This window comes from Gopherus evgoodei, chromosome 11 (genome assembly GCF_007399415.2).
Source record: "Gopherus evgoodei ecotype Sinaloan lineage chromosome 11, rGopEvg1_v1.p, whole genome shotgun sequence".
Taxonomy (NCBI): domain Eukaryota; kingdom Metazoa; phylum Chordata; order Testudines; family Testudinidae; genus Gopherus; species Gopherus evgoodei.
In genome coordinates, this window is record NC_044332.1 from 35418428 (window position 1) to 35445552 (window position 27125).

The following is a 27125-nucleotide window of genomic DNA, read 5'->3' on the forward strand; positions in this document are numbered from 1 at the left end:
TATTTTTGCAATGCATTTTCAGTAAAATGATGGCAACATGCAGTTAAATCATTGACAAAGCTGCTGCCCAATTTTTTGAGTAAAAAATAACTGTTTTTACAGTCTAATCTTTATTTTAATTGCTCTTCCTTCCTTAATTGCCCCATAATAGATTCTAAATATTATTGAAATCTCTATTGTTAATGTCCTTTACAGTTCATTAAATTATTCCCATATGCTTATTGCATACAACTTAAAATTAATATTTTGTATGTTTGCTGAGCTTGTTTTTTTTCATATTCAGATAATTCCTCAGGGAATCAGTCTGTAAATAACAAGTTAATAGCAACAGAAAGGGGAATGGTTCAGGTCATTGTGTGAATAAATTCTATCCAGTCAGTAAATATAGTTTGTTCATACATAAGAGTACATGAATTGTATAGCATCATAGTTGTCACTGCAGTCAGAAAAAAATTGCATTATCAGAGCCACCAGACAGTGCTTATTTGAACCACTGCCAAATGTTTCCTTTTGCAAATTTATCTTCTGTATGAAGTGAAAACAGCAAGAGGATTTTTCCTCATGACTTGTAAATATATTCTGCAGAGAGGTCTTGTGTTGTGGTACATAGTGCTGGAGGGGATTATGGAGTAGCATGCCAGCAACTTCTTTCAAAGACCATTATAAGACATTTTGAATATTAATGTATTCATTGGAAAATACACACAAGATGTATGTGTGCATATGCAAAAAAGCATTCCAGATGTGGTTAAGGTGTGAGGGAGTTGGAACCAAAAATGGTACTGCAAATGAGGGCATACCATTCTCCAATACACAATCATTGTAATATGTTCTGTTCTAAGGTACTTAGGCCTCTTATTTGTTTTTCTTTGTTTAATGCTGCTGTATGTTAGCCAGACTCTTTAACTGAACTTTTTCTTTGAGGAACCTGCAAATGTCAAGCCTATCAGTATGCATTATTTATTACCATTATTATTGACCATTTAAATTGCAATAGTATCTGGAGGCCAGTCTGACTGGACATGTTGACTGTTTTTTCCTACACGTATTTCTTTACACTTACCCAAGCTAACTTCCGTCTGCCTCGTCCCCTATCCAGTGTTTAAACCCACCTGGAGCCACTCACAATTCTGTGGTATTTAGTATCCAAAAGAACAGCATACTTCAGCTGCTTGCTGTCTACTTTCTCCCTTGAAATCACTGATAACTATATTAAACAGCGCTGGTACGTGTCACAGACACACCGTATTTTAACCTCCATTCTCTGAGAAGCAGTAGTTTACTTCTACTCCCTTTTTAATTCACAAGAATTTGCCCCCTCCACCCCCATTATTTATTTTCCTTAATAGCCTTTTATGATGGGCTTTGTCATTTGCTAATGGGCACAATCATCCCTGACTGTCTTGTATTCATTCTTATTAACTAAACATATGCGCTGAAAATATATATTTTATGTCATGATAATATGAGTGATGGCTTTAGGACCAAACATGTTATTTTTCTCTGTCATTGTAAGCCTGAGCAAATGGTGTGTAAGGCAGGGTGCGAGAGGGGGTGTATGTGAAATCTGATCTCTCAAACATTGCAAAATTTAGGTAAATAAAAGGGAACCCAAATGAATACATAATGTATGTAAGATCTAGGTCACCTAAGTCTGGGCCTGAAGGAAGCCATATAATTAAAAGGGCTTTGCATCATCTTCCCAAGTGCCAATAGCACATCATGGATTAACAGCATGCATTAGATATTGTAGGACCCTGTGAGTTTCCAGGCCTAGAAACCTACAGATTTCACCTATGAGAGTAATTAAAAGAAATGTAGGCCCTGATCTCACAATGAATTAGCATTAACCTCTGTGAAGTCCAATTAACTTTGACGGGCTAGATACAAAGGCTGGATCAGGGCCTTCATTTATGTCTCCATACCTTTTTGAGGTTTGGAAAAGAACCTCCTGAAAATGAAACATCATGGGATATACTTGTCTCTGTTTGAATTCATAGGTGGAGACAATTTCTGGCTTGTTAATTGTAATGACTCAACAAGAAAAGAGCTTCTACTTTACATTTGATGATGCAGCAAGTATCAGAGCAAGAAAATATAATGATGATAAATGGTAGTAAATGGAAAACGTCTTAGAAGGAACATCCCTAAGACAGCATGTTCTTTCCTGAAGAGCATGGTATTTCCAGAAGAATTCTCTCCTTTATTTATGGAAGTATATATAAAACTAGGTTAGACCCTTTTGTAAATAGTTAATCTTGACAGTTTTTAATACTGAAAACATCTGTGATACTACAGATGTAAGTATTCTCACTTCATTTGCTAAAATATGCTGTTTTCTAATTAGTTGTTTCTCTGCCTGCATGGGTTATTTTTAAGTGTAATATACATTTTCTGCACTGATTTGATTTTGTGTGTGTGTTTATTTTCCTGACTGAATTGATTATGTGGCTCAGTAAGGAGCTTTAGAATATGTGGTGGCTCTGGATTTTAATTACGTGTATGTTCTATCTATGAAGGGGTAAATTCAGCCTACCATTGGCCTTATTTAAAATGTAATTTATATCAAATTGCTGCCTCCCTGGGTGGGTGCAGTAGATGGGGGACAAAAATGAATGGATCCCCCTCCCATGGTATTTATTTAAGGAGGAGCCTTAGTTTGGTTGCTGCTGTTCAGGGTGCTAAGGGGGAAGCTAGCCAATGCAGACAGCACTAACAAGGCCAGCAAATATGTGTCAGGGGGAAGTGCATGGAAAGTGTCAGAATAGGCGTGGCCCTGCCAGGAACTGGACCTTGATTGCAGAGTACCCCTTTAACAGAAGTGTAGCAACTGTCACCTCAAGTGTGCTTCCCCAATCAGACTTCAGATATTGTTTGCCCTCCTACTGAATAGAAGTAACGACTTCAAAGACCTTTGCTCAGCTACTGATCTTCCCTGTCCTACATAGCTCTAACTCATCCACAGCAGAATCCTATATGTACAACTTGCACTGGATCCTCAGCTCGTGTAAATTGACACATGGATCTGAGGATCTAGCCCTTTCTATGTAAGATATGGCATTTTATGTGTTGTATACGCAATTTACAGGTAACATACTGTACAAAAATGTGCTTATTAATCTGAGTTCATTTTTAGCCTGCAAAAAATTGTATGTTTAGAAATTATTAAAACCTTCGAAAATTGGTTAAGTAATTGATTCTAGACAAGTATATTTTTAGACATCTATTGTTAAAACAATAGATTAGCTCAAGCATCACCTACAAGCATGTCAGCTGAAGTTATCTCTGAAGGAAATGTATTGTTACATTAAAAAAAAACAAACCTAAGATAAAAACATTAAGGTTGCAAAGACAAGCACTCAAAAGTTAGGAAATGTCATAATTAAGGATGCCTGTGCAACCTTAAAATTGCCCCTTATGCATATGCATTACGATACAGTATTTAATTATATAATCACTGCCTCATTCACCACACAACTTCTAGCTCCTGCAACAAATAAGGCAAGGATCCTACAGACAATAGCCTCTTTCAGCACCCGGCTATGATTAATTGCCTGATCACCATCCATTCTGTGTACTGAATGGGGCTCTGGTCTCGCAGAGAAAATAGTTTGTGATCAGGTAGCAAAAAGTATAGCACAGTGCATATGCACAAAGTTATAACTAGCTGGGAAATAGAATTTCAGTCATACAATAAAATTCTGTTCTTGGAAATTGCAATTTTACCACAGAAAATTACGATTTTGCAGAAAGTGAATTTTCAGTCAGAGTTCTCAACCAGCTCTAGTGACAAGTAACTGAAAATAGGATCTTTTATTAGAAAGTGTTGAGTAGCCTACCTTGTTGCTAGCTGTGTCATCTACAATGAGAGGTGTATGTTTTCCAAAAGACAAGAAGGTTTCTACTGTCTCCTCAGAAGAGTGGATTTCGGAAGAGAGCAGCACTCCATGATGTAAATTTCTTCAAAATAATACAAGCGAACTGTCATTCTGTTGCTGTGTAAAAGCAATATCAAACAGTTTCTGAGTATCATAATAGAAAGTAATCAGCAATTCATATGCTTTCCTTCTGAGTTTGCCTTGGCCTCGGGGATAATCAAGCATTATAATCTCAGTGGCAGCTTTCATATTAGTGAAATATTCCACATCTAACTAGATCCTGATTTGATTTCTAAATGCCAACTCGCACCTTCATGTTTTGGAAAACTCAGAGGGTACCATGGTCTAGTTATTACTGCAGTGCCTATTCCTCTTCAAGCAGGGCACATAGGCTGATTCTGTACTCATATATGGGTCCCCTCTCACAAACTGGACAGAGGCATCCAGAGCTGTCAGTCCAGATGAGCCAGGTTGGTGGGAGGGAATAGCAGCCTGATAACATACTGTCAGAAGCCACTGCCTCTGCTCTAGTCCTGGGCAGGCAGCTCAGGGCCACTCACTCCAGACATGTCATGGAGTCACCAGGCCAGTGCTCTGGAACTGCTCTGTATGAAGCCAGTCAGGACTCTGGTGCAGCATGTCTCCTCTCTCTAGCATGCTGTCTCCAGGGCAAGAAGTTTACACAGCTTCGGCCTTCCTGGATCTGACCTCGGAGCATTCAGCATCCCTTTTCACACCCTGCCCTTCCTTCAATGAGTCTGCTTGGGCGGGGCTCCTGGGGAAGCAAACAGTCCTGCAACTCAACTCTGTAGTCAGACATGACTTTCAGCCAGTGTGTGAAACAGAAGGTTTATTAGTTGACAGGAACATAGGGTAGTACAGAACTTGTTAGCATAGAAATCAGCCAAGTTCATCTTGAGGGAACCCTGGCCCACATACCCTGGAGTTCCCCACAGCAGACTAAAATTGACCCTGCTGCTTTGATTCCGACATGTCCATTGCTCCTCCTCCAGTCTTTGGGTCGCTTTCCTGGGCAAAGTATCACCTGACTGCATCCCCCTCCTTGTACTCAGGTTACAAAGGGCACTATCCATAATTTACATGCAGGCAGCTGGACTGTGCCCAGAGAGGGCTGCTGAAGACCAGGGGAGCTAAGAAGGAGCTCCTGGCTAGCTGTCGGGCTGAGCAAAGACTGAGCCCAGAGCCTAGCCAGACCAAGTGAGGGTACCATGATGGACCCTGCTGGTCTGGTTAAAGGCTGAGCCCATTTAGGGCTGCTGAAAAGGACACACACAACTGAGGGTACCACGATGGATCCCTGTTGGACAGTTACAGGAGAGCAGTTTCTCTAGGGAGGAAGCCTTGGCGGGAATGTAAAGACTATATACGCTGGAAGGGGTGGGTTTGGTTGTTCCACCTGCAAACAGCTCTGGTCACTGAAGACCTGCCGAAGAAACCATCGGCCAGTGGGGCACTCACAAGAGGCAAGTGCCACCCTGTTCCAACCAAGAACTAAGAAATAGCAGGCTTACACCTGACCAGAACAGGGGGTGCTCTTTTGAGGCAGGTGCTGCCCCATTCCAAAGCAGAGAGATTGCAGGCTCACATCAACCAGGAGGTGGCACTCGTGAGGCAGGTGCTGACCCTGTTATAGTCACAGAAAAATTGCAGCTGGTAGGGAGAAGCTTCTACTTTTCTATTGAGACTTTTGTCCTTATCGTCTCAATTCATGTTCAAGACATATTCTTTCTTTAAGTTTCAAGTTAGATCTGATTAATCATGAAGAAATCCTTCATTGATTTCCTTCCACACTTTACTTTTACCAGAAGTTCTTCAAAGGATATTGGTTAATGTGTTTTGCTGATCAAAAGACTATTGATTTTTAAGTCAAGAAAACACATTGCTCCCTTAGTTGATTACAAGGAGTGGATGACAGTTATCAACTGGTATACCAATGGCAGACTCAGCCCTGGTCTGCCTTTCATCTTTATATTTGGGATTTTGCAACATGGCTATAATAAAAATGTGCTCTAGGTTAACATATTGTTTCTAGGGCTGTCAATCACAGTTAACTCACATGATTAACTCAAAAAAATTAATCATGATTAATTGCATTTATAGCAATAGAATACCAATTAAAATTTATGAAATATTTTTGGATGTTTTTCTACATTTTCAATATTGATTTCAATTACAACACAGAATACAAAGTGCACAGTGCTCACTTTATATTATTTTTATTACAAATATATGCACTGTAAAAATGATAAAAGAAATAGTATTTTTCAATTAAGCTCATACAAGTACTGAAGTGCAATCTCTTTATCATGAAAGTGCAATTTACAAATGCAGATTTTTTTTGGTTACATAACTGCACTCAGAAACAAAACAGTGTAAAACTTTAGAGCGTACGAGTTCACTCAGTCCTTCTTCTTATTTTGCCAATCGCTAAGACAAACAAGTTTGTTTACATTGACAAGAGATACTGCTGCCTGTTTCTTATTTACACTGTCAACTGAAAGTGAGAACAGGCGTTCACATGGAACTTTTGTAGCCAGCATTGCAAGGTATTTACATGCCTGATATGCTAAACACTCATGTGCCCCTTCATGCTTTGGGCACCATTCCAGGGACATGCTTCCATGCTGATGATGCTCGTTAAAAAATAATGCATCAATTAAATTTGTGACTGTACTACTTGTGGAGAGAATTGTATGTCTCCTGCTCTGTTTTACCCACATTCTGCATATATTTCATGTTATAGCAGTCTCAGATGATGACCCAGCACGTACTCGTTTTAAGAACGCTTTCACAGCAGATTTGACAAAACGCAAAGTCATGTGAGATTTCTAAAAATAGCTACAGCACTCAACCCAAGGTTGAAGAATCTGAAGTGCCATCCAAAATCTGAGAGGGACGCGGTGTGGAGCATGCTTTTAGAAGTCTTAAAAGAGCAACACTCTGATGTGGAAACTACACAACCCAAACCACTAAAAAAGAAAATCAACTTTCTGCTGGTGGCATCTGACTCAGATGATGAAAATGAACATGCGTCAGTCTGCACTGCTTTGGATCATTATCAAGCAAAACCCATCATCACCATGGAAGCATGTCCTCTGGAATGGTGGTTGTAGGATGAAGGGACATATAAATGTTTAGCACATCTGGCCTGTAAATACCTTGCAACGCTGGTTACAACAGTGCCATGCGAATGCCTGTTCTCACTTTCAGGTGACATTGTAAACAAGAAGCCAGCAGCATATCTCCTGCAAATTGTAACCAACCTTGTTTGTCTGAGTGATTGGCTGACCAAGAAGTGAGACTGAGTGGACTTGTAGGCAATAAAATTTTACATTATTTTATTTTTGAATGCAGTTTTTTTGTACATAGTTCTACATCTGTAAGTTCAACTTTCACGATAGAGATTGCACTACAGCAATGCTTCTCAAAGCTGGTCCGCCGCTTGCTCCTGGTGGTCTGGGCCAGTTTGTTTACCTGCCGCATCCACAGGTTCGGCTGATCACGGCTCCCGCTGGCTGCAGTTTGCCACTCCAGGCCAATGGGAGCTGCGGGAACCGGCAAGGGTCGAGGGATGTGCTGGCTGCCCTTCCCACCGCCCCCATTGGCCTGGAGTGGCGAACCGCGGCCAGTGGGAGCTGTTATCAGCTGCACCTTTGGATGCGGCAGGTAAACAAACTGGCTGTCCTATATATTTTCCATACAGACACTAATGTAATAGCAGTGGTGTATGCTGGCTGAGCTGAAAGAGAAGCTGTTAACTTAATACTCTCAAGCTGGATTCCATTTCCAATAAAAAGGAAACATTTAGTCTCAAATTCACCAATTTCTCTCTCTCTCTGAAATCTTTTGTCAGTGTACTTATCCTAAAGTGTCTTCAGCATCTTTTAGGTTGTTTACATCCGCTTCAAACCAGCAGTCTTATCCAAAGTGTAACATTTCCTGTCATAAGGGGATCCTGTCTTGTAAACAGTTCAGGATGGTATCCTGAATACCATTCTCCAGTTAAGGATCAGTTGTCACTGACATTATAAACTCAAGTTTTTTTAGAGAACAGTGCTCCCCTCCTGAGAAGACCCTGCATAGGAGGCTGGGCCCTCTGTCAGTACTGTCCTGTAGAGTGTCCTTCTGATTCTTAGTTTGAGCCAGGATCTTTGTAAAGAACAGACAAGGGGTTTACTCTATTATAGTTTTTAAAATTATCCTCTTCATTACTTTCTATTTTTTTACAGCACCAGCAGTATGTATGCAGAGCATATTATTTCCAGGGGCTCAGTTTCACACACTGAGAGCACCAAACAAGAAATTATTTTTAGCCTTTGTTAAACACACACAAAAATAATGAATGGGTGGGGGGCAGAGAGAACAGTCAAACCCCCCAAAATAGTAATTTAAAAAAATTCCCATAAATGTGCATTTTTCTGAGTTTCTGAATCTGTGTCTGTAGAGTTTTTTAAAGGCCTAATCCCTTGCTTGACTGTTTCTTAACTCTCATTACTGGAGAGAGCGGGAAGGAGATCTAGTTTTAGATGACAGTTTATTAAAGTCTGAACTTGTTTATTTTTCAGACAAAACAAGACAGACACACACATGAAGGGAGAAAAGAAAAGGAATAGCAGAAGATCAGAAAATGTAACTTCTGTGTCTGATTGTTGTTCAATTCTTGAAAGACCACAGGTAGAGAAGGTGGTGCACTACTCAACTTGCCACTCCTTGGGTAGGGAATTTGACATGCCTTACTCTGAAAACCTTTTTCTTGGCTGATTTCTGAGATGCAAAGTTTTACTGAAGTCAGGCTGTTGGGCCTTACACTTAGGCTGCCAAACTGGGCATGGCAAAGCATTGCAAGATTATTTTTGTCCGAGTCAGACTCTTATTAGAAGGAAAAAGAGAGAGAGGTAGGAGTGAGGTGGAAATTAACACATGAGATGGAGAATAGTAGGCATCTTAGAATAACATCTCAAGAGGTTTTCAAGGCACCCCATAGAGATGGCGATCTCATCTGGTTATTTTCTCCTTGTATGATCTGTTCATAACATCTTTCAGGGCCAGGTAAAGGAAGATCTAACAGTGTGAATGATAGTAAATCCCTAGGTCTCTGCCAGCATAGGATGGCAGAGAAGGATTAGTGACCATGATGGTGATGGAGAACATTAGTTCCCAGTGCAGTGCTGTTGGCAAAAGGGTTAACGCAATCCTTGGGTGAAGGTACAGGGGCATATTGATTAGGACCAGGAAAATATTACAGTATTGGTTAAACTGCTACTGGGATACTGTCTAGTTCTGGTGTCCACACTTCACAAAAGATGATGAAAAAACTGAAGAGGTATTAGAGAAAAGCTACAAAATGATCTGAGGTCTGGAAAAGATGCCTTATCATGAGACACTTAAGCAGCTTAATCTATTTAGCCTAACAAAGAGAGGGTTAAGAAGTGATGCTATTACAATCTATAAGTACCTACACATGGAGAAGGTGTCATACTCAGGCTGCCCTTCTAATCTAAGAGAGACAGGCACCAGTTTCACTGGCTAGAAGTTAAAGTAGGAAAACTTCATACTAACAATAAGACTCAACTTTTAAATTGTGAGGGTAATTAGTCATGGGAATGGTTTCCTGAGGGAGGTGGAAAATTCATCATCACTTGGAACTTTTAAATGGAGATTGGATGTCTTTCTAAAAAACAATGCTCTGGCTGTCCACGAGTTATGGGATTTCATAGTAGGGAAGGGTAACTCTCCACTGGATGTGGGTCAAAGGCTTGTGCTACTCAGGAAGTCAGACAAAATGATCATAGTGGTCCCTTCTGGCCTTAAAATCCATGAACCCATACATTACTGAAGAGTTTGCTTACAGTAACCTCCATTGCTGCACCCTGTGGATTTAAGCAGGTAGAAGGAAAATCTGATGGTGTAGAAACAGTTTTTGTCTTGCTCCATCCAAGCCTGCTGGTTTCCCATCAATCCACCAAAAAGGGGTTTTCGTAGGAAAACATGCTACAGAGGCAGTACTCCCCACTTCTGTGGGCACAGCCTCCCCTCTCCATAAAGGCAAAGGGAAGGAAGGGGAGCCTAAATGGTAAGTCAAGAGAGAGAAAATCAATGCCAAATACTTAGCCTAATACTCACGGCTGCTATAAAAATAATGCAGAATTCAAAACAAATTATAAAGGCCTAATTTACACTGTCGAAAGGGAGAAGGTAAAGAATTGAAATTACTAATCTAGCCTCAGTTAACATTACTGTGTAACATTTGGGGCACAGACACTCCCAGCTCAGAACACTGCAGGACAGTAACAAATCAGGGACTGTTAGGATGGAGCAGAAACCTGAACTCTTAATTTTCTCTGTCTGGGCACTGCACATAATTTTAACATAGTTTTTGGTGTATTTTTGTACTGTCTGGCACATCAGCAAATGGGGAATAATGAATTACTATATTTTTTTTAAATTGGTCATTTTATTAGACTATTTTGGGCTCAGTTTCACTGGTAGAGCCCAGTTTACAATCCCCAGGCCAGTGAGAAGTTCCAGAGTGTGGGTCACAGCCATATGTGTTGTTCCACACCTGGAACTTGCTGGCACAGTTCACAAAGTGATCAGTGCTGATTTGGGGCAAATGCTATGGGGTTCAGAGTTTCTCCCATCATGGAAACCCCTAGGCGGTGAGGAAGACATACATTGATATTGATAAAACCATCCCTTAGCTCTGATTTCTACCTCAGGCACTTCTGCCCCTGTCAGGGCAAGGGTTGCAAACTGCACCCTACCTGTGCTCACACAGGAAAAGCAAGGCCAGTACTGAAAAACAATAATGATGGCAGAGATAAATATCCCAATGAAATCCTGGCTCCACTGAAATCAATGGGAGTTTTGCCATTGACTTCAATGAAACTAGGGTTTCACCTTCTGTGCTGATACTATGTGTAATTAAGAAATCAAAGCACATAATAGCTATATAAAGATGATGGTGTTAGGAGCACCCCTCAATGCGGTGACAAGATTATCACAGATGACCACAATTGGAAGTTACTATTCTTTCTTTTAGAATTAGCCATTCTCATGTTCTTGGAGTCAACTGCTAGGGATTTTGAAGAAGCTGTCTCTTGCCTCAAATCCCCACCAGGGTGTGTGTGTGTGACTTTTCCAACTCCAAAACATTTTACAATACACCAGCAGGGCATACTACAGCAGAGAACATTGACGGTTTTCCAAATTAAAAAAAAAACGTGTCGTCAGGGCTGACTCCGGGGTGTAAAGTGATGTAAAGTGAACAAGAAAAAAATATAATACACTGTTCAGTTGAACCTTAAATTACACTTGGCTTTGACCCAGTGACAAGGGTTATGGCAACATTTATCTAAGTGTGTGTGTGTGTTATATACTGTGTATTGTGACAAATGTAGTAGTAGTAGTAGAAGCGAATTGTAAATGATTCTTGCCGAAGTGCATAATTTATCATTGAGCAGAGGACTGGGATGGAATAGTATTTATTTACCTAATATTTTAATTTTTTTCACATTCAACTTTTTCTACTGTCAATCTGTGATTTTTACAGTGTGCATTTTAAATGTGTGCTCTGTTTTGAATAAATGTGTCTATCTTCATAACTCTTATCAGTCATCAGAATATGTAGAGTACTGGGGAGAGATATGGTGTAAATGACAGAATTTAAATTAAACTCCAATATATAGCGGTTCTTCATAATGGCAGCATGCCCACCTCTCCTGAGGAGGTTAAAATTGAAATGCAGAATGAAATCATGTTGGCATCAAACCTAGTGCGCTAGAGAGAAATTGAAAAATAGACTGGATCTGACCCAGTGGGTTTGCTTGTTACTGGTTGCCGAACTATGTATTTTAAATAATAAAAGAAAAAAATGGAAGAGTTGTCTAATGGATTTGTACAAATACCAGCATTTAAAACTTTAACCCATGCCTTACCAATGGGTAGGTAATTATGTGTGAAACACTTTGTCTCCGACGAAGTGGCTATTTATCCACGAAAGCTCATGCTCCAAAATGTCCGTTAGTCTATAAGGTGCCACAGGACTCTTTGCTGCTTTTACAGATCCAGACTAACACGTCTACCCCTCTGATACTTGACACTTTGTCTCCATTCACAAATGGAAAATATTGCAAAATTGCATTTATAAAGCAGTAGAGCTGATTGTGCCAGCAAAGCAATTATTAGTTTCTCTAGCTGTAGATTTTTTTTAAAGGATTTTAGGAGATCAAGATGGGAGAAAAGGCATCTCGACTGGTGACTCCCAGATTTTGAACACATACTAAGTCAGAAGTCACACCAATTTAAACTTTTATACCCGCTTATCAACATATAGTTTACAACCAGTTTCCTTGCACACAATTTCAAAATGTCGCTCAGGGTTTCTCTCATAATTTGTAGCAACTCCAAGGAGTGTTTAAAAACCAGATGGCAATTTTGAATTGAATGGAGAGCCTATGAAGGAGTTAGAGTATGAATTGCAGTATTTCTGATGTGGGAGAAGACAGACCTCAGATGGAGGCAGAAGAGTCAGGACTTGTAGAGGCATCAATGTGGAAATTGTATTCATTGAGGTGAGAGGAGAAAAGGGTTGGGTGAAAATTTCATCAGTGTGGAATAGTGGCAGCAGAATACATGGATGCCTGACAGAGGTATGGATATAAATGATGGGAGGAAAAGGGAGAGTTCTTAAGCCAGGCCTGTGCCAGAGTTAGTCAGTGGAGAAAAATGGCAGCCACATCTCTAGGTTAATATACGCCCAAAGCTGGATGACTGCCAAATTTGTTTTATTACCAATACCTCTCTAGTAATAGGCAAAAATCAAAATTTTCCTTTCAGAGAGGCATCCAGATACTTATCCAAGCTTCAGAACTACAAATCGCCAGAGAGTTTAAATCCATAAGAACAGGTAGATTTGTAATGTGGCAAGAATAGCTCATCTTGTAGTATTTGGTAGTTTAGCTGAAGCAAAAGATTTGGAAACACCTAGCTTTCTTGGAACAAAAGTGGGTCACATCTCGGCAGGCTCTTCACCTTTGAGGTACATAAATGGGGTTCTGTGCGGCTGTGTGTGAATATTGCACAAAAAGTTCTCTATGCTATATATATAACAAAGATCCTGATATATTTTATAATAGTAGGGTTTGTTTTGGTGTTATGGGCCAAACATTTCCTTTCCTCCTTCTGACTCTTCTGTAATTTACCATAACTTTTTTGTTGCTTCCCTCCACCCCAGAAATGACTGCATTTGACAGCTATCCATGTACTTTGGGAAGCACGTTGGGAGCCTTTGAAATGAAAGGAGTTATATAAATGTAAGATAAATATCAGGAGGATATTCCTCATTCTGGTCCCGGCTGAAATCAGGAAGTGTAGAGGGGGAAAAAATGAACGACCAGTGCTGCAATCCCCTGAAATCTAATAATCTATGCTCTCAAGAGATAGTCACTGTGATTTCATTGCAACTAACAGCGTGAGTAAGGATTGCTCAGGTTAATATGGGTTTGCACTATGTGTTTAAGCTTTTGGCATTATTTCTGCTTAGTTTTATTTAACCCAACTGGTTTTCCCTTTATTTCATATATGTATTTGCAATAAAAGAATGAAATAGAAAATGTTTTTAATCTTCAATATCATTACCACCCACCTTCAGTGCAAATGTATTAACTCTTTACTATGCCTGTAGCTCATATTATAGTCAAAATAATAAGCATCCAGATGCTAGATTGTTGCTTGTATTTGTAGCCGATATATTATATAGCAGATGTTCATCTTTCTTACAGAAAAAATTCTTAACTACTGGAACTTGACAGACTGCAGTGTTTCCGTTGAGTTACAAACACCACCTAAATCAGCAAATTACCTCCTTACTCAAAACGACATGTATCTAATTTTATTTGGTGATCCCAGATCAGTTTACCCCACAGCATTAACCGTCTGGCAGACAGATACTATGTTACTATTCAAACATGCTGTAATCCAGCCTAGTTTCTGACATATTTAAAACCTATTAATTGTTAATGTTGCACCTTCTTGAATTCTAATCATGACCAGACTGCATTCAGTTCTTTTCTTTGGGAAAGTTCATCAACTACTCCCTTGGGAATCTTGAACTGTAGCTTCTGAAGGCTGGGTGCTCTGTATTGTTCATGAGAGTTTGTCCTTGTGCTGCTGTATCTGTTTGAATTTGAGACTTTATGCATAGTCTATGTTGTAGTTTCTAAACTGCTAATTGTCTAATATTAATGCTGTGGATTATTATCTGGAGTACATAGGAGAATCGCTGCTGGTTTTACTTCTTTAGTGGTTCTGCAGATAAGTGTTTTCTTCGCTGTTCCTTTTTACTGATCTCAGACACCTCAGATGGGTTGAGATACTTTTCATCACTAAACTATTCTGTTCTAGATTAGCAAGCCTAGCTGTTTAATTGAAAAAACAAAACATATGTTGTGCTAAAATACTACTACATTAGTTACAAACATTTAAATGTCGGTTACATCCCAACAAATTTGATACAGGAGCAAATTCTAAATATGATCTCATGTATGTTTCTGCTAAATTAATATTATACAATGAATGATCACAAAATTTGCAAGCAGAAGTTCTGTAACCTGCACTTTAGATCAGCATTCTGCTACACTGTGCTTATTTTGTAGAGTGATACAATAAGGGGTAGAGCTCAGAAATAGAAATTGTTTTACTAATTTTTATTTAATTTGCTTAATGTATTTAATTTTACTTAATTTCTAGCTTTGGAGTTATTCTTAAGCATTGTCACTGTATTCTGGAAACACTAGGAGGTTATTCCATTCTAATCATTTTGATACAGTCCCACATGACATTGTCGTAACCAAACTAGGGAAATGTTGTCTATATGAAATTTCTTAAGATGGGTATGCAACTAGTTGAAAGAACATACTCAGAATAGCTAGCAATTGTTTGCTGTCAAACTGGGAAGGGCATATCAAGTGGGGTCTCCAGGGGTCAGTCCAGAGTCTACCACCATTCAAGGGCAGGATAAGTATTTTGGAGGACAGGATTAGAATTAAAAATGATCTTGACTAATTACAGAATTGGTTTGAAATCAACAACATGGAGTTCAATAAAGAAGCACTACACTGAGTAAGGAAAAAATCAGATGCACGTATACAAAATGGGTATTAAATGGCTAGGCAGGCAGAAAAGAGTCTAAGGGCTATAGTGGATCATAAATTGGATATGATCAAACAATGTGATGCAGTTGTAAAAGGCCAATATTCTGGGGTGTAACTGAAGTGTTTTTATGTAAGATATAGGAGGTAATGGTCCCACTCGGCATGGTGAGGCCTCAGCTGAAGTATTGTGTCCAGTCTGGATGCCATGTTTTAGGAATAAATTGGAGGGTCCAGAGGAGAGCAACAAAAATAAGTTTCAGAAAACCTGACCTATGAGGAAATGTTGAAAAAATCTGGGCATGTTTAGTCTTGAGAAAAGAAGACTGAGGGGAGAGGGACTTGATAAATCTTCAAATATGTTAAGGGCTGTTAGAGAGAGGAAATGGTAAGCTAAAAGTAATAGACTTAATCTGTAGCAAAGTAGATTTAGGTTAGATATTATGAAAAACCTCCTGTCAGGATAACTTAAGTACTGGAACAATTTACCAAGAGGTGGTGGAATCTCTGATGGTTTTTAAGAACAGGTTAGACAAACACCTGCCAGAGATGATCTAGGTTAGCTTGGTCCTGCCAAGTGCAGGGAGCTGTACTAAATGATGTCTCACAGTCCCCTCCAGCCCTATGTTTCAATGATGTTTTATTCAGGCTTTATCATTTATTATTTTTCTTATTGCTCTTCTCTGACAGTGTTGTAGTACCAGTTTATAACAAAGTAATCCGCTGTCGTTGAGCTGCATTTTTTTTTAATTTTTGTTTTTCATGACTCTTAAGGCAGTGAAATACAGTATTTACTATCAAAAGCAGGTAAACATTACATCACAGTTCCAAAAAGGATAAATGCTAGCTATGAACTTTAGAAAACCCTCTTTTTTTGGATTGGAGGTAATGGGGACATCATCTCACTACAGTCCAAAAAGTTATTAATCAGTTAAGTGTTAGTAATAGAAAACCTCCTAGCTATGTTACAAAAGATATTTCTTGAATGTATGTATATGTGCACATGTACGTATGTGTTTGTATTAAGAAAATCCTCACTAATGCAGTTTTCTTTCTCCAGAAGCATCAAAAATATTTTAAGGGGGACAACTAGAATATTTAGCCATCAACTTCAGAAAATCTGGAAGTAGCTAATTCACTGCAAAAACCTGATCTAAAGAATAAGTAACTTCAACTTTCTTCCTCCATCTCTTTATCAACTTAAGTTTAGTGTCAAATGCAAGCTTTGCATCATCCTAGTCATATGGCTCTTTTATATATTATTATAGCAAGAAAATCACTGCTGAGACTGAAAAATAATCCGCAAGAAAAATATAATCTTTTAGCAAAAATCAAACTACTCCCTCCTGTGATGGGAAATTACTCCTCAGGGAATTCTGCACCAAAAATTAAAAATTCTGCTTACAATATTTTAAAATTCTGCAGATTTTATTTAACTGCATAATCACACCAGTTTCAATTATTTTGGTAATTTATTTCAAAACACTTGTCAGCAACGATGTCTGTAACAATGCAGACAACAACAAAAAAAGATTCAGGAAATGTTTTTTGACAAATAAATTCCTTACTAGGCATATCAATACAGATCTTTGAGTAATAATTCAATACAGAATTTTTTTCCCCGCATCCCTCAGAAGTAGTGCAAAGATTTTGGGGAGTCAGGGGTAACAGAGGAGATGAGAGAGAAGGAAGTAATTGCTGGCAAAGAGCCAGGGTATGAACTTGGAGGGATGTTGGATGTGGGTGGGAGAAATATGGAACAGGTTTTTTGGGGGCAGGGAGGGATTGTTAGGGAGTTTTCACCATGCAGACCCTGAACTTCTTTCATTCAGTCAGGCATATCTGCCCCTGTCCCCAATGTGTCTCTGCACCCCTCCATCCCACTGTGTGCTTTCACATCCATTCAGCCACCCCTCCCTTCCCCATCCCTATGTATTCCTGCATCCCTCTCCCTCCATCCCCATGTGGTCCTGCAACCCCACTCAGACACCCCTCTCCTATGTGTGTCCCTGCACCCCCTCCCCGTCTGTCCTTGTGCCCCTACTCAACCACCCATTCTCCATGAGTCCCTGCACCCCCAATCCCTTTCAGCCCCTACCCTAGTCTGTCCCTCCACACTTCTGAACTCCAGTCTGTGACCTGTCCATTCCCCCCCCCCCCCCGCTCCATATCCTGTGCCTCTGTCCAGGGGTGGCTCTAAGTATTTTGCAGCCCCAAGCACGGCAGGCAGGCTGCCTTTGGCGGCTTGCCTGCCGGAGGTCCCTGGTCCCACGGATTCGGCGGCATGCCTGCGGGAGGTCTGCCGAAGCCACAGGACCAGCAGACCATCCACAGGCATGCCACCGAAGGCAACTTGCCTGCCTCTCTCGTGGTGACCGGCAGAGCGCCCCCTGTGGCTTGCCACCCCAGGCATGCGCTTGGCGTGCTGGTGCCTGGAGCCGCCCCTGCCTCTGTCCTGACCTGACCCCACCATAGGGCGCTGTGAGGAAGGCAGCCTCTGTCTCTTCCCTATCGATAGCTGTGGCCCCTGGTGGGCAAAAAGAGTAACTGCAGCATATTTCCAGAATAATGTATTTTCTGCAGGGAAAAAAAATTCTGTGCCACTGCACATGTGCACAGTTCATGTGATACACAGAATTCCCCCAAGAGTAGGAACCCTAAACAAAGTTAGGAAATGTAAACTTTGTTCATTGTAGACTACTATTTTTCCTCCCCATTTTTGCCAAAACTATGCTTATCTTTAAATAAATTAATCACATATAAATACATGTAGATATAGAAGTAAAATACATTATTCTAAACTGTTTGGGGTGGGGACTACATTTTTCTTTGTATTTGTACAGTGGCTCACACAATGGGGCCTTATTTTTAACTGGTGCTTACGGCTGCTACCGTGATACAAATGTGAGATAACAATTATAATTTTTCCCCCCTCAATACCCTGAACAAATCCCTCAGAATTAGCAGAGGTACTAATAGAGCTGTCTGGAATCCTTCAGGCTTCTCAGTTGCCAATGGAGGCAAGCTTGCTATCCAGCAGGAGTTCTGATGCTTAGGAAAGGCTTCTTCAGTTCCCAGTTCCTGAGAATTCTCTGTCAAGCTCAGAATTCAGACACTTTGTGTTTTCAGTTTGTCTCAAGCGTGTCTTATTTTCTCAGTGTTAAAGCATTTTTGCTGGTATGGTAACTGCTACATCTTTAATTGGTGCAAAGTCATTTTTAAACACTTCCTGGGTAGTACTCATTACTTGAATATTCTCTTGGATTGTATCACTCATCAATTCTATTTTGGAAATCCTTGAGGAATATGAGTCAATTTTTCCAGGCAAGTAAGTGTTGTAAAAGAGTCTGTAAAGAAACTCCTCTAACAAAGATGTCTCCATGAGAGAAGATTTTCCTAATTTGTGTGTGTGAGGTGAGTGGGATGCTGCTACAGGTCTGCTGCTACTTGCAGCCCCTTCCATATGCCCTTGGAATTGGACTTGAGAAAAAAGACACTCAGGAGCATTGTTGCTGATGTAGATTTCTCTGGTAACTGTCGCTTACTGGGTAGCCTGTTTTAAATAGCTACCAACCCACCAAAAGGAAAGAAATAGGAATTTATTACCAAGGAAGAAAATGGGGGGGGGGGCGGAAATCTAGATTTAAAATTGTCCCCTGGTCCCTCTAATGCCCCCAAACGCCCATCTCTAGTTTCACATCCCAAAGCCAGGTTAGCTACATGTACAACATAAGATGATTCTGGAGCTTACTTGTGCCACAAAAACCAAAGACACTTACCTCTCCTCTTTCCAGAGTGCTGATACTTTTCATAGACTCATAGACTCATAGGTCAGAAGGGACCAATCTGATCATCTAGTCTGACCTCCTGCACAAGGCAGGTCACAGAACCCCACCCATCCAATTTTATAACAACCCCTATCCCAGGACCGAGTTATTGAAATCCTCAAAATTGGTTTGAAGACCTCAAGCTGCAGAGAAACCACCAGCAAGCGACCCGTGCCCCACGCTGCAGGGGAAGGCGAAAAACCTCCAGGGCCCCTGCCAATCCGCCCTGGAGGAAAATTCCTTCCCGACCCCAAATATGGCAATCAGCTAAACCCTGAGCATGTGGACAAGAGTCACCAGCCAGCACCCAAGAAGGAATTCTCTGCAGTAACTCAGTTCCCATTCCATCCAACATCTCCCCGCAGACCAATGAGCAGACCTATCTGGTGGTAATCCAAGATCAGTTGCCCAAATTAACAATCCCATCATAACATCCCCTCCATATACTTATCAAGCTTTGTCTTAAAGCCAGGAAAATCTTTTGCCCCTACTACTTCCCTCGGAAGGCTGTTCCAGAACTTCACTCCCCTAATGGTTAGAAACCTTCGTCTAATTTCAAGTCTAAACTTCCTAATATCCAGTTTATACCCATTCGTCCTCGTGCCTACATTAGTACTAAACTTAAATAATTCCTCTCCCTCCCTAACATTAACCCCTCTGATATATTTATATAGCGCAAACATATCCCCCCGCAGCCTTCTTTTGGCCAGGCTAAACAAGCCAAGCTCTTTGAGTCTCCTTTCATAAGGCAGTTTTTCCATTCCTCGGATCATCCTTGTAGCCCGTTTCTGAACCTGTTCCAGTTTGAATTCATCCTTCTTGAACATGGGACACCAGAACTGCACACAGTATTCCAGATGGGGTCTCACCAATGCCTTGTATAACGGTACTAACACCTCCTTATCCTTGCAGGAAATACCCCGCCTGATGCATCCCAAAATCGCATTTGCTTTTTTTAACAGCCGTATCACATTGGCGACTCATAGTCATCCTGCTATCAACCAGTACCCCAAGGTCCTTCTCCTCCTCCGTCGCTTCCAACTGATGCGCCCCCAACGTATATCCAAAATTCTTCTTATTAATTCCTAAATGCATAACCTTGCACTTTTCACTATTGTATTTCATCCTATTTCTATTACTCCAGTTTACAAGGTGGTTCAGATCTTCCTGAATAGTATCCCTGTCCTTCTCCGTGTTAGCAATACCCCCCAGCTTCGTGTCATCCGCAAACTTTATTAGCACATTCCCGCTCTTTGTGCCAAGGTCAGTAATAAAAAGGTTAAACAAGATCGGTCCTAAAACCGATCCTTGAGGGACTCCACTAGTGACCTCCTTCCAGCCTGACAATTCACCTTTCAATACGACCCTCTGGAGTCTCCCCTTTAACCAGTTCCTTATCCACCTTACAACTTTCATATTCATTCCCATCTTTTCCAATTTGACTAACAGTTCCCCGTGCGGAACCGTGTCGAACGCCTTACTGAAATCTAGGTAAATTATATCTACCGCATTTCCTTTATCTAAGTAATCCGTCATCTTCTCAAAGAAGGAGATCAGATTGGTTTGACACGATCTACCTTTACTAAATCCGTGTTGCAATTCGTCCCAATTATCATTGACCTCTATGTCCTTAACTACTTTCTCCCTTAAAATTTTTTCCAAGACCTTGCATACTACAGACGTCAAGCTAACAGGCCTATAATTACCCAGATCACTTTTATTCCCTTTCTTAAAAATAGGAACTACATTAGCAATCCTCCAGTCATACGGCACAACCCCCGAGTTTATCAATTGCTTAAAAATTCTCGCTAACAGGCTCGCAATTTCATGCGCCAGTTCCTTTAATATCCTCGGATGGAGATTGTCCGGGCCCTCCGACTTCGTCCCATCGAGCTGTTCAAGTACGGCCTCTACCTCAGTTGCGGTAATATCCACTTCCATATCCACATTCCCGTTTATCATCCTTCCATCATCGCAAGGTTCCTCACTAGTCTTATTAAAAACTGAAGCAAAGTACTTGTTTAGATGTTGGGCCATGCCTAGGTTATCCTTAACCTCCATTCCATCCTCAGTGTATAGTGGCCCCACTTCTTCTTTCTTTGTTTTCTTATTTATGTGGCTGTAGAACCTTTTACTATTGGTTTTGATACCCTTTGCAAGGTCCAGTTCAATGCGGCTTTTAGCCTTCCTCACTTTATCCCTACATGTTCTGACCTCACCAAGGTAGCTTTCCTTACTGATCCTGCCTTTCTTCCACTCCCTGTAAGCTTTCTGCTTTTGTCTAATCCCCTCTCTGAGTTGCTTGCTCATCCAGTTTGGCCTACAACTCCTGCCCATGTTTTTTTTCCCCTTTCTTGGGATGCAGGCTTCCGACAGTCTCTGCAGCTGCGACTTAAAGTAATTCCAGGCCTCCTCCGCATTTAAATCCACTAATTCCTCCGTCCAATCCACTTCCCTAACTAATTTCCTTAACTCTTTAAAATTAGCCCTCGAGAAGTCAAAAACCCTAATCCCAGATCTACATTTGTTTATCCTTCCATCTAGTTTGAACTGGATCAGCTCATGATCACTCGAACCAAGGTTGTCCCCTACCACCATTTCTTCTACGAGGTCCTCACTGCTCACCAACACCAAATCTAAAATGGCATCTCCTCTCGTAGGTACTTCAACTACTTGATGAAGAAATCCATCCGCTATCACATCCAGAAAAATCTGACCCCTATTATTCTTGCAAGTACTCGTCGTCCAGACAAACAAATGTTTAGTGCTTCTGGGGGAGGCAGGGTGCTTAGCGGTGTGGCTATCGAAGCAGCATATGTTGCAGGAGAGATTTATGAACTCTTTGCCTCTTGATGTGATAGTGGTGCTCTGAGTGATAAGGGAGGTGGACCATCCAGTGGTCTGTGATGGGGGTAGCTGAGGGATACAAATTCCCTATCTTGAGATAAATCTAATCATTTTTTATTATGAGGTTTGCAATACTCTTTCCTCCTGTTTTATTAACATTTTTCCCCTGCAAGTTCCATTTTTTTATTTTGAGCCTTTTCTGCATTGTTTGTTGTCCTGTGAAGTTTAATTGAGTATTTTATTGTTTGCTCTCCAGATGGATCCTGTGCAAAAAGCAGTCATAAACCACACATTTGGAGTATCCATTGCCCCAAAGAAGAAACAAGTTATTTCCTGTAATGTCTGTCAGCTTCGCTTTAACTCTGATGTGAGTATCATTATATTTTTTCTAGCAGTGCGTCTAATTAATCCAAACATCTTTTTCTCAATTAAATCCTCTACTGTTCTGCCCACGTTTATGCCAGCCATTTAGGATGACATTTTGCCCACTCACAAGTGAGCTTGTAATGGCATCCCACACTGTGATTTTTAACTTTTTTTGGTACGTGGCTTAGACTTAGTTGCCTAGACTTAGTTGCCTGACCATGACTGCCACCACCAGGGGAAATCTTCCAAAAGAGCTGAAAGACCTGACTAGTAACTTGCTCCTTCTTTCTGTAGTTTGAGGCTAGATAGTGTTTTTCTAAAGTCCCAGTTTTGGAAAGCATTCCTCTTCAGTACAACACTTAAGCACATGTGTAAGTGCTTTTCCTGAATCAGGACCTAAGTATTTTGGGTTCAGGTACACTGGTGAACTACAGAAAAGACCAGATCACAATCCAGTGTCCTACGGGTTAATGATACTTTATTTGCCAGCCAACTAATATCTAAGATTTCCAGAAAGCCTTTAACAAGGTCCCTCACCAAAGGCTCTTACGTAAATAAAGTTGTCATGGGATAAAAGGGAAGATCCTCTCATAGATTGAGAACTGGTTAAAAGACAGGGAACAAAGGGTAGGAATAAATGGTAAATTTTCAGAATGGAGAGGGGTAACTAGTGGTATTCCCCAAGGATCAGTCCTAAGACCAATCCTATTCAACTTATTCATAAATGATCTGGAGAAAGGGGTAAAAAGTGAGGTGGCAAAGTTTGCAGATGATACTAAATAGCTCAGGATAGTTAAGACCAAAGCAGACTGTGAAGAACTTCAGAAAGATTTCACAAAACTAAGTGATTGGGCAACAAAATGGCAAATGAAATTTAATATGGATAAATGTAAAGTATTGCACATTGGGGAAAAATAACCTCAACTATATATACAATATGATGGGGGCTAATTTAGCTATAACAAATCAGGAAAAAGATCTTGGAGTCATTGTTGATAGTTCTCTGCAGACGTTCGTGCAGTGTGCAGAGGTGGTCAAAAAATCAAACAGGATATTAGGAATAATTAAAAAGGGGATAGAGAATAAGACAGAAAATATCTTAATGCCCTTATATAAATCCATGGTATGCCCACATCTTGAATACTGCATAGAGATGTGGTCGTCTCATCTCAAAAAGGATATACTGGCATTAGAAAAGGTTCAGAGAAGGGCAACTAAAATGATTAGGGATTTGAAATGGGTCCCATATGAGGAGAGATTAAAGAGGCTAGGACTTTTCAGCTTGGAAAAGAGGAGACTAAGGGAGATATGATAGAGGTATATAAAATCATGGGTGATTGTGGAGAAAGTGAATAAGGAAAAGTTATTAACTTGTTCCCACAATATAAGAACTGGGGGCATGAAATTAATGGGCAACAGGTTTAAAACAAATAAAAGGAAGCTCTTCTTCACACAGCGTGCAGTTAACTTGTGGAACTCCCTGCCTGAGGAGGTTGTGAAGGCTAGGACTATAACAGCGTTTAAAAGAGAACTGGATAAATTTGTGGAGGTTAAGTCCATTAATGACTATTAGCCAGGATGGGTAAGGAAGGGTAAGGAGGTCCCTAGCCTCTGTCTGTCAGTGGGTGGTGATAGACGACAGGAGAGAAATCACTTGATCATCACCTGTTAGGTTCGCTCCCTCTGGGGCACATGGCATTAGCTACTGACAGTAGACAGGATACTGGGCTGGATAGACCTTTGGTCTGACCCAGTACAGCCATTCTTGTATTCTAAGTGAACAGCACAAAGAATTCAAGAGAAATGGAGGCAAACAGACTTCCTCCAAGTGTATGTATCCTTTTATATTTTATACCTGTTTCCTTTTTAGAAGAAATCTCTTCTTCCTCCTGTGTTCCTGCATGCTTTATTGATAACCTTGCCTCAGATCCCTCCAATTATACCCTTCCAATAGTAAATATTTTCAGTTCAGATAAGTGGGAATTTTGACTTCCTGTTGTCCCTTTAGTCTGGTCAAGTTCTGTGAAGCTCTGTCTACTGCAATGCAATTCAGGTCAAAATGTGCTCTAAAAGAGCTCACTGAATGAATGCATATGAGCAGATTAAGATTTTTTCCTGAGTAGTTAATGCCAAAAGAACTAATTTCCATATGCAAGACTCTTGAGACATGCCATACCCAATCATGAAGAATGGCTTTTAATGCTATTAAGCAATCATTAACACAAATGAAAACATCTCCGAGCAAACATAACATTTATAAGAAGCAAGTGTATGCTGTCGCTAAATGATACGGAAGTATTAAAATATTTGCTATTTTTATCTACTTATAAGAAATACTTTTCAAAAGTTTTTGAAAGCTGCTCCCTAGAGCCCTAGTTTTTTTCCATTCTACCCCTTTCTGGTACTGCTTTGACCATGCTCTTCCCTGATTTACTGCTATTCGGCTTTCTTACGGAGACCACAAGACTGCCCCCACAATTACATCTAGGAAAGTCTCCTGAGATGGAGTCTGTTCCGTTTGGCCTTCTTTTCTTTGCTGGCAGAGGTTTGTAGCGCTGCCATCCCGTGTCAATAGCTGGCTTCAAACTGGATTCATCAGATTATACTCTCCTCCCTTTTAAATGTAGTTCCCTTATTTTCCCCTCTGAAAGAGAACAGTTCTTCCATTACAGATCAATAGATTTTCCTTTATTACCTTACAAATGAAACATACATTTCTCATATATGGCTATTTGCTGGACTGGATGTCACTCCTAGGTTACAGCTACTCCTGCCGCCTCAGCGGAGTCACCCCAGCCTTTTTTCTTCCTTTCACCTTTTGAACTCAGGCTCCCTCTGGTGGGCTGCTGTATCACTGCACTTTGAACAGTTTATTCAGACTCTAAGGCCACGTCCAGACTAGGTATTAAAATCGATTTTAGATACGGAACTTCAGCTACGGGAATAACGTAGCTGAAGTCGAATTTCTAAAATCGAGGTACTCACCCGTCTGGACGGCGCGGCATCGATGTCCGCGGCTCTCCGTGTCGATTCCGGAACTCCGTTCGGGTTGATGGAGTTCCGGAATCGATGTAAGCGCGCTCGGGGATCGATACATCGCGTCCAGACTAGACGCGATATATCGATCCCCGAGCAATCGATTTTAACCCGTCGATGCCGCGGGTTAGTCTGGACGTGCGCCAAGAGAGCAGTTTTGTTCTCCACAGCGCATAGCAGTACAGTAGTAGCAACGTTTTCCTTTAATCTGTCTGCGAGAACCTTCTTATTTATGGGTTTGTCAGTCATCAGAACCACACTTTTCACTGTTTTCCCTCAGCAGTGCACCAGAGTGGTCTATTCCATATTGCCAGACTGCCTGTACCAGCAGACCATTCCAAGAGTTGGAATCTGCAGGATAACAGCCTGATTTTTTTTCTCCTCTTAGATTCATTGGTATGCATGCCAGAGCAGCCTACTCTAAGCTGTCACTTTACAGGGCCTGCCATTCATTCTGTACACAGCAATATAGCAGAAGCTAGCAGCAGAGAGTCTAGTAGGATTGGACCTAGTGCAATGCACAATCCATGTGCCTGTAATCTGGCAGTAAGAGAAAGTGCTCATATGTGACAAAGCTACTGTAGCTGGGTCTATCTCTACACCATTTTAGAGAGAGGGAAGGTTCTCAAACATCGGCAAACCTGTCAGCTCTTTATTCCCACAGTTTCAATTTCCACTTTGTCAGAAGAGTTTCTGCTGTCACTTCAAGGCAATCACAGAAGGGGTCAAAAGCGAATAGTTGTAAAAATGGCAGTTTTGCAACCTCTCTAAAGCATTGAGACTCCTCATGTATAGAATACCCATGAACATTAGAGTCAAATGGGGACCTGGAATATTACCACCACCTTCATTCCCTTGCAGTCTCTCCATTTTGGGGAGAGGACAAATAAGGAGTTTCAGTAGTGTTGACTAAGGTGAGATTCCCTAAAGCATTTACCCCTATGTTAGCTGAATGACTTAGTGCTAAAAATGTTCATAAAAGGAAAACTCTTTCCACATAGCCCAGTGCACCAGCCGCAATTCCTAATTAACAAAACCCACTAAAAAGTAAACCTTCCTTGCTGTTATGTCAGGGTCTTGTTTTTCTTGAAGCTCAAATGGTAATTATCCCAGTTTTCTAGTTTTAATTCTTCTCTTTACTGTTCTCAAGTAATTTGCCTCCCAGTGTTTGTGGTTCGTGCTCATGTTGCTGTTCTGCACATACAAGCCACGATCCCCAATCCCTCCAGTTCTTCGGCCTGCACCATTAGCTCTACTATTGGACACTCATAGTACCTCCAAGGCAGCTAACGATGATTAGAAGCCCCGCTTCACAAAATTCTCAAAGAATACCTTCACATTCCACATCAAGAGGGACAATTAGACCATGGTGGCATATGTGAATGGCCGAGGAACAGAATACAAATCTGGACCACAGACCACCAAACTCCTTTCATTCCATGAGAAGCACACCTGTCTGTTACTGTAGCATTCCGCAGAACAAGACAAAACTTCAAAGCTAACATGCTCAATTGTCATTTGTTAGTAGAAAACAAGCAGAAGCTGAACAAGGACATCCTTGGCTCTGTGAAACAAGTGATTCCCCCCACTCCTTCTCATATCTAGACTTACCCACAATTTTTAGAACAACTGGAAAAGTATGAGTATTTTGGTCTCATCGATGGCATGTCTTGGCATGGAAGAGGGACACCTTTTCCTTCTAGTGAGCAGATGTATTCATGTGTGCCCTTCCAATTTCCTTCTGATCACCAAATTTATTTGGAAAAAATAAGACTAGGTAAAGTATCAGTGACCCTGACTGTATTGGCCTCAGTCTAATCTTTGCAGATTTGATTTTACAGCACAGAACCTGAGTCTGAGCTTTCAACAACATGGCTACTCCTGGGAACTGGCTAACTTAAATAGAAAGTCTCTGAAACATTCCATAATCACAGCATACAAGACTATTTGGAAGATTTGTTCACCAGGTATAGAGGTTTCAGCTTAAATCCACTCCATAC

At 40.7% G+C, this 27125-nt stretch overlaps 1 protein-coding gene across 5 annotated transcripts in view; it reads left to right on the forward strand.

Annotated features, from left to right (window-relative positions):
- ZNF385B (zinc finger protein 385B) overlaps positions 1-27125 on the forward strand; it is a 240067-nt gene that overhangs the window by 155882 nt on the left and 57060 nt on the right. For 4 of the 5 annotated variants that reach the window (XM_030580937.1, XM_030580938.1, XM_030580940.1 and 1 more), the window contains one exon: positions 21980-22090. In XM_030580937.1, coding sequence (XP_030436797.1) covers positions 21980-22090 — 111 coding nt within the window. Of the gene's footprint in view, positions 1-10265; positions 10272-21979; positions 22091-27125 lie in introns of those variants that run through there. The other variant, XM_030580942.1, reaches the window with a different exon arrangement.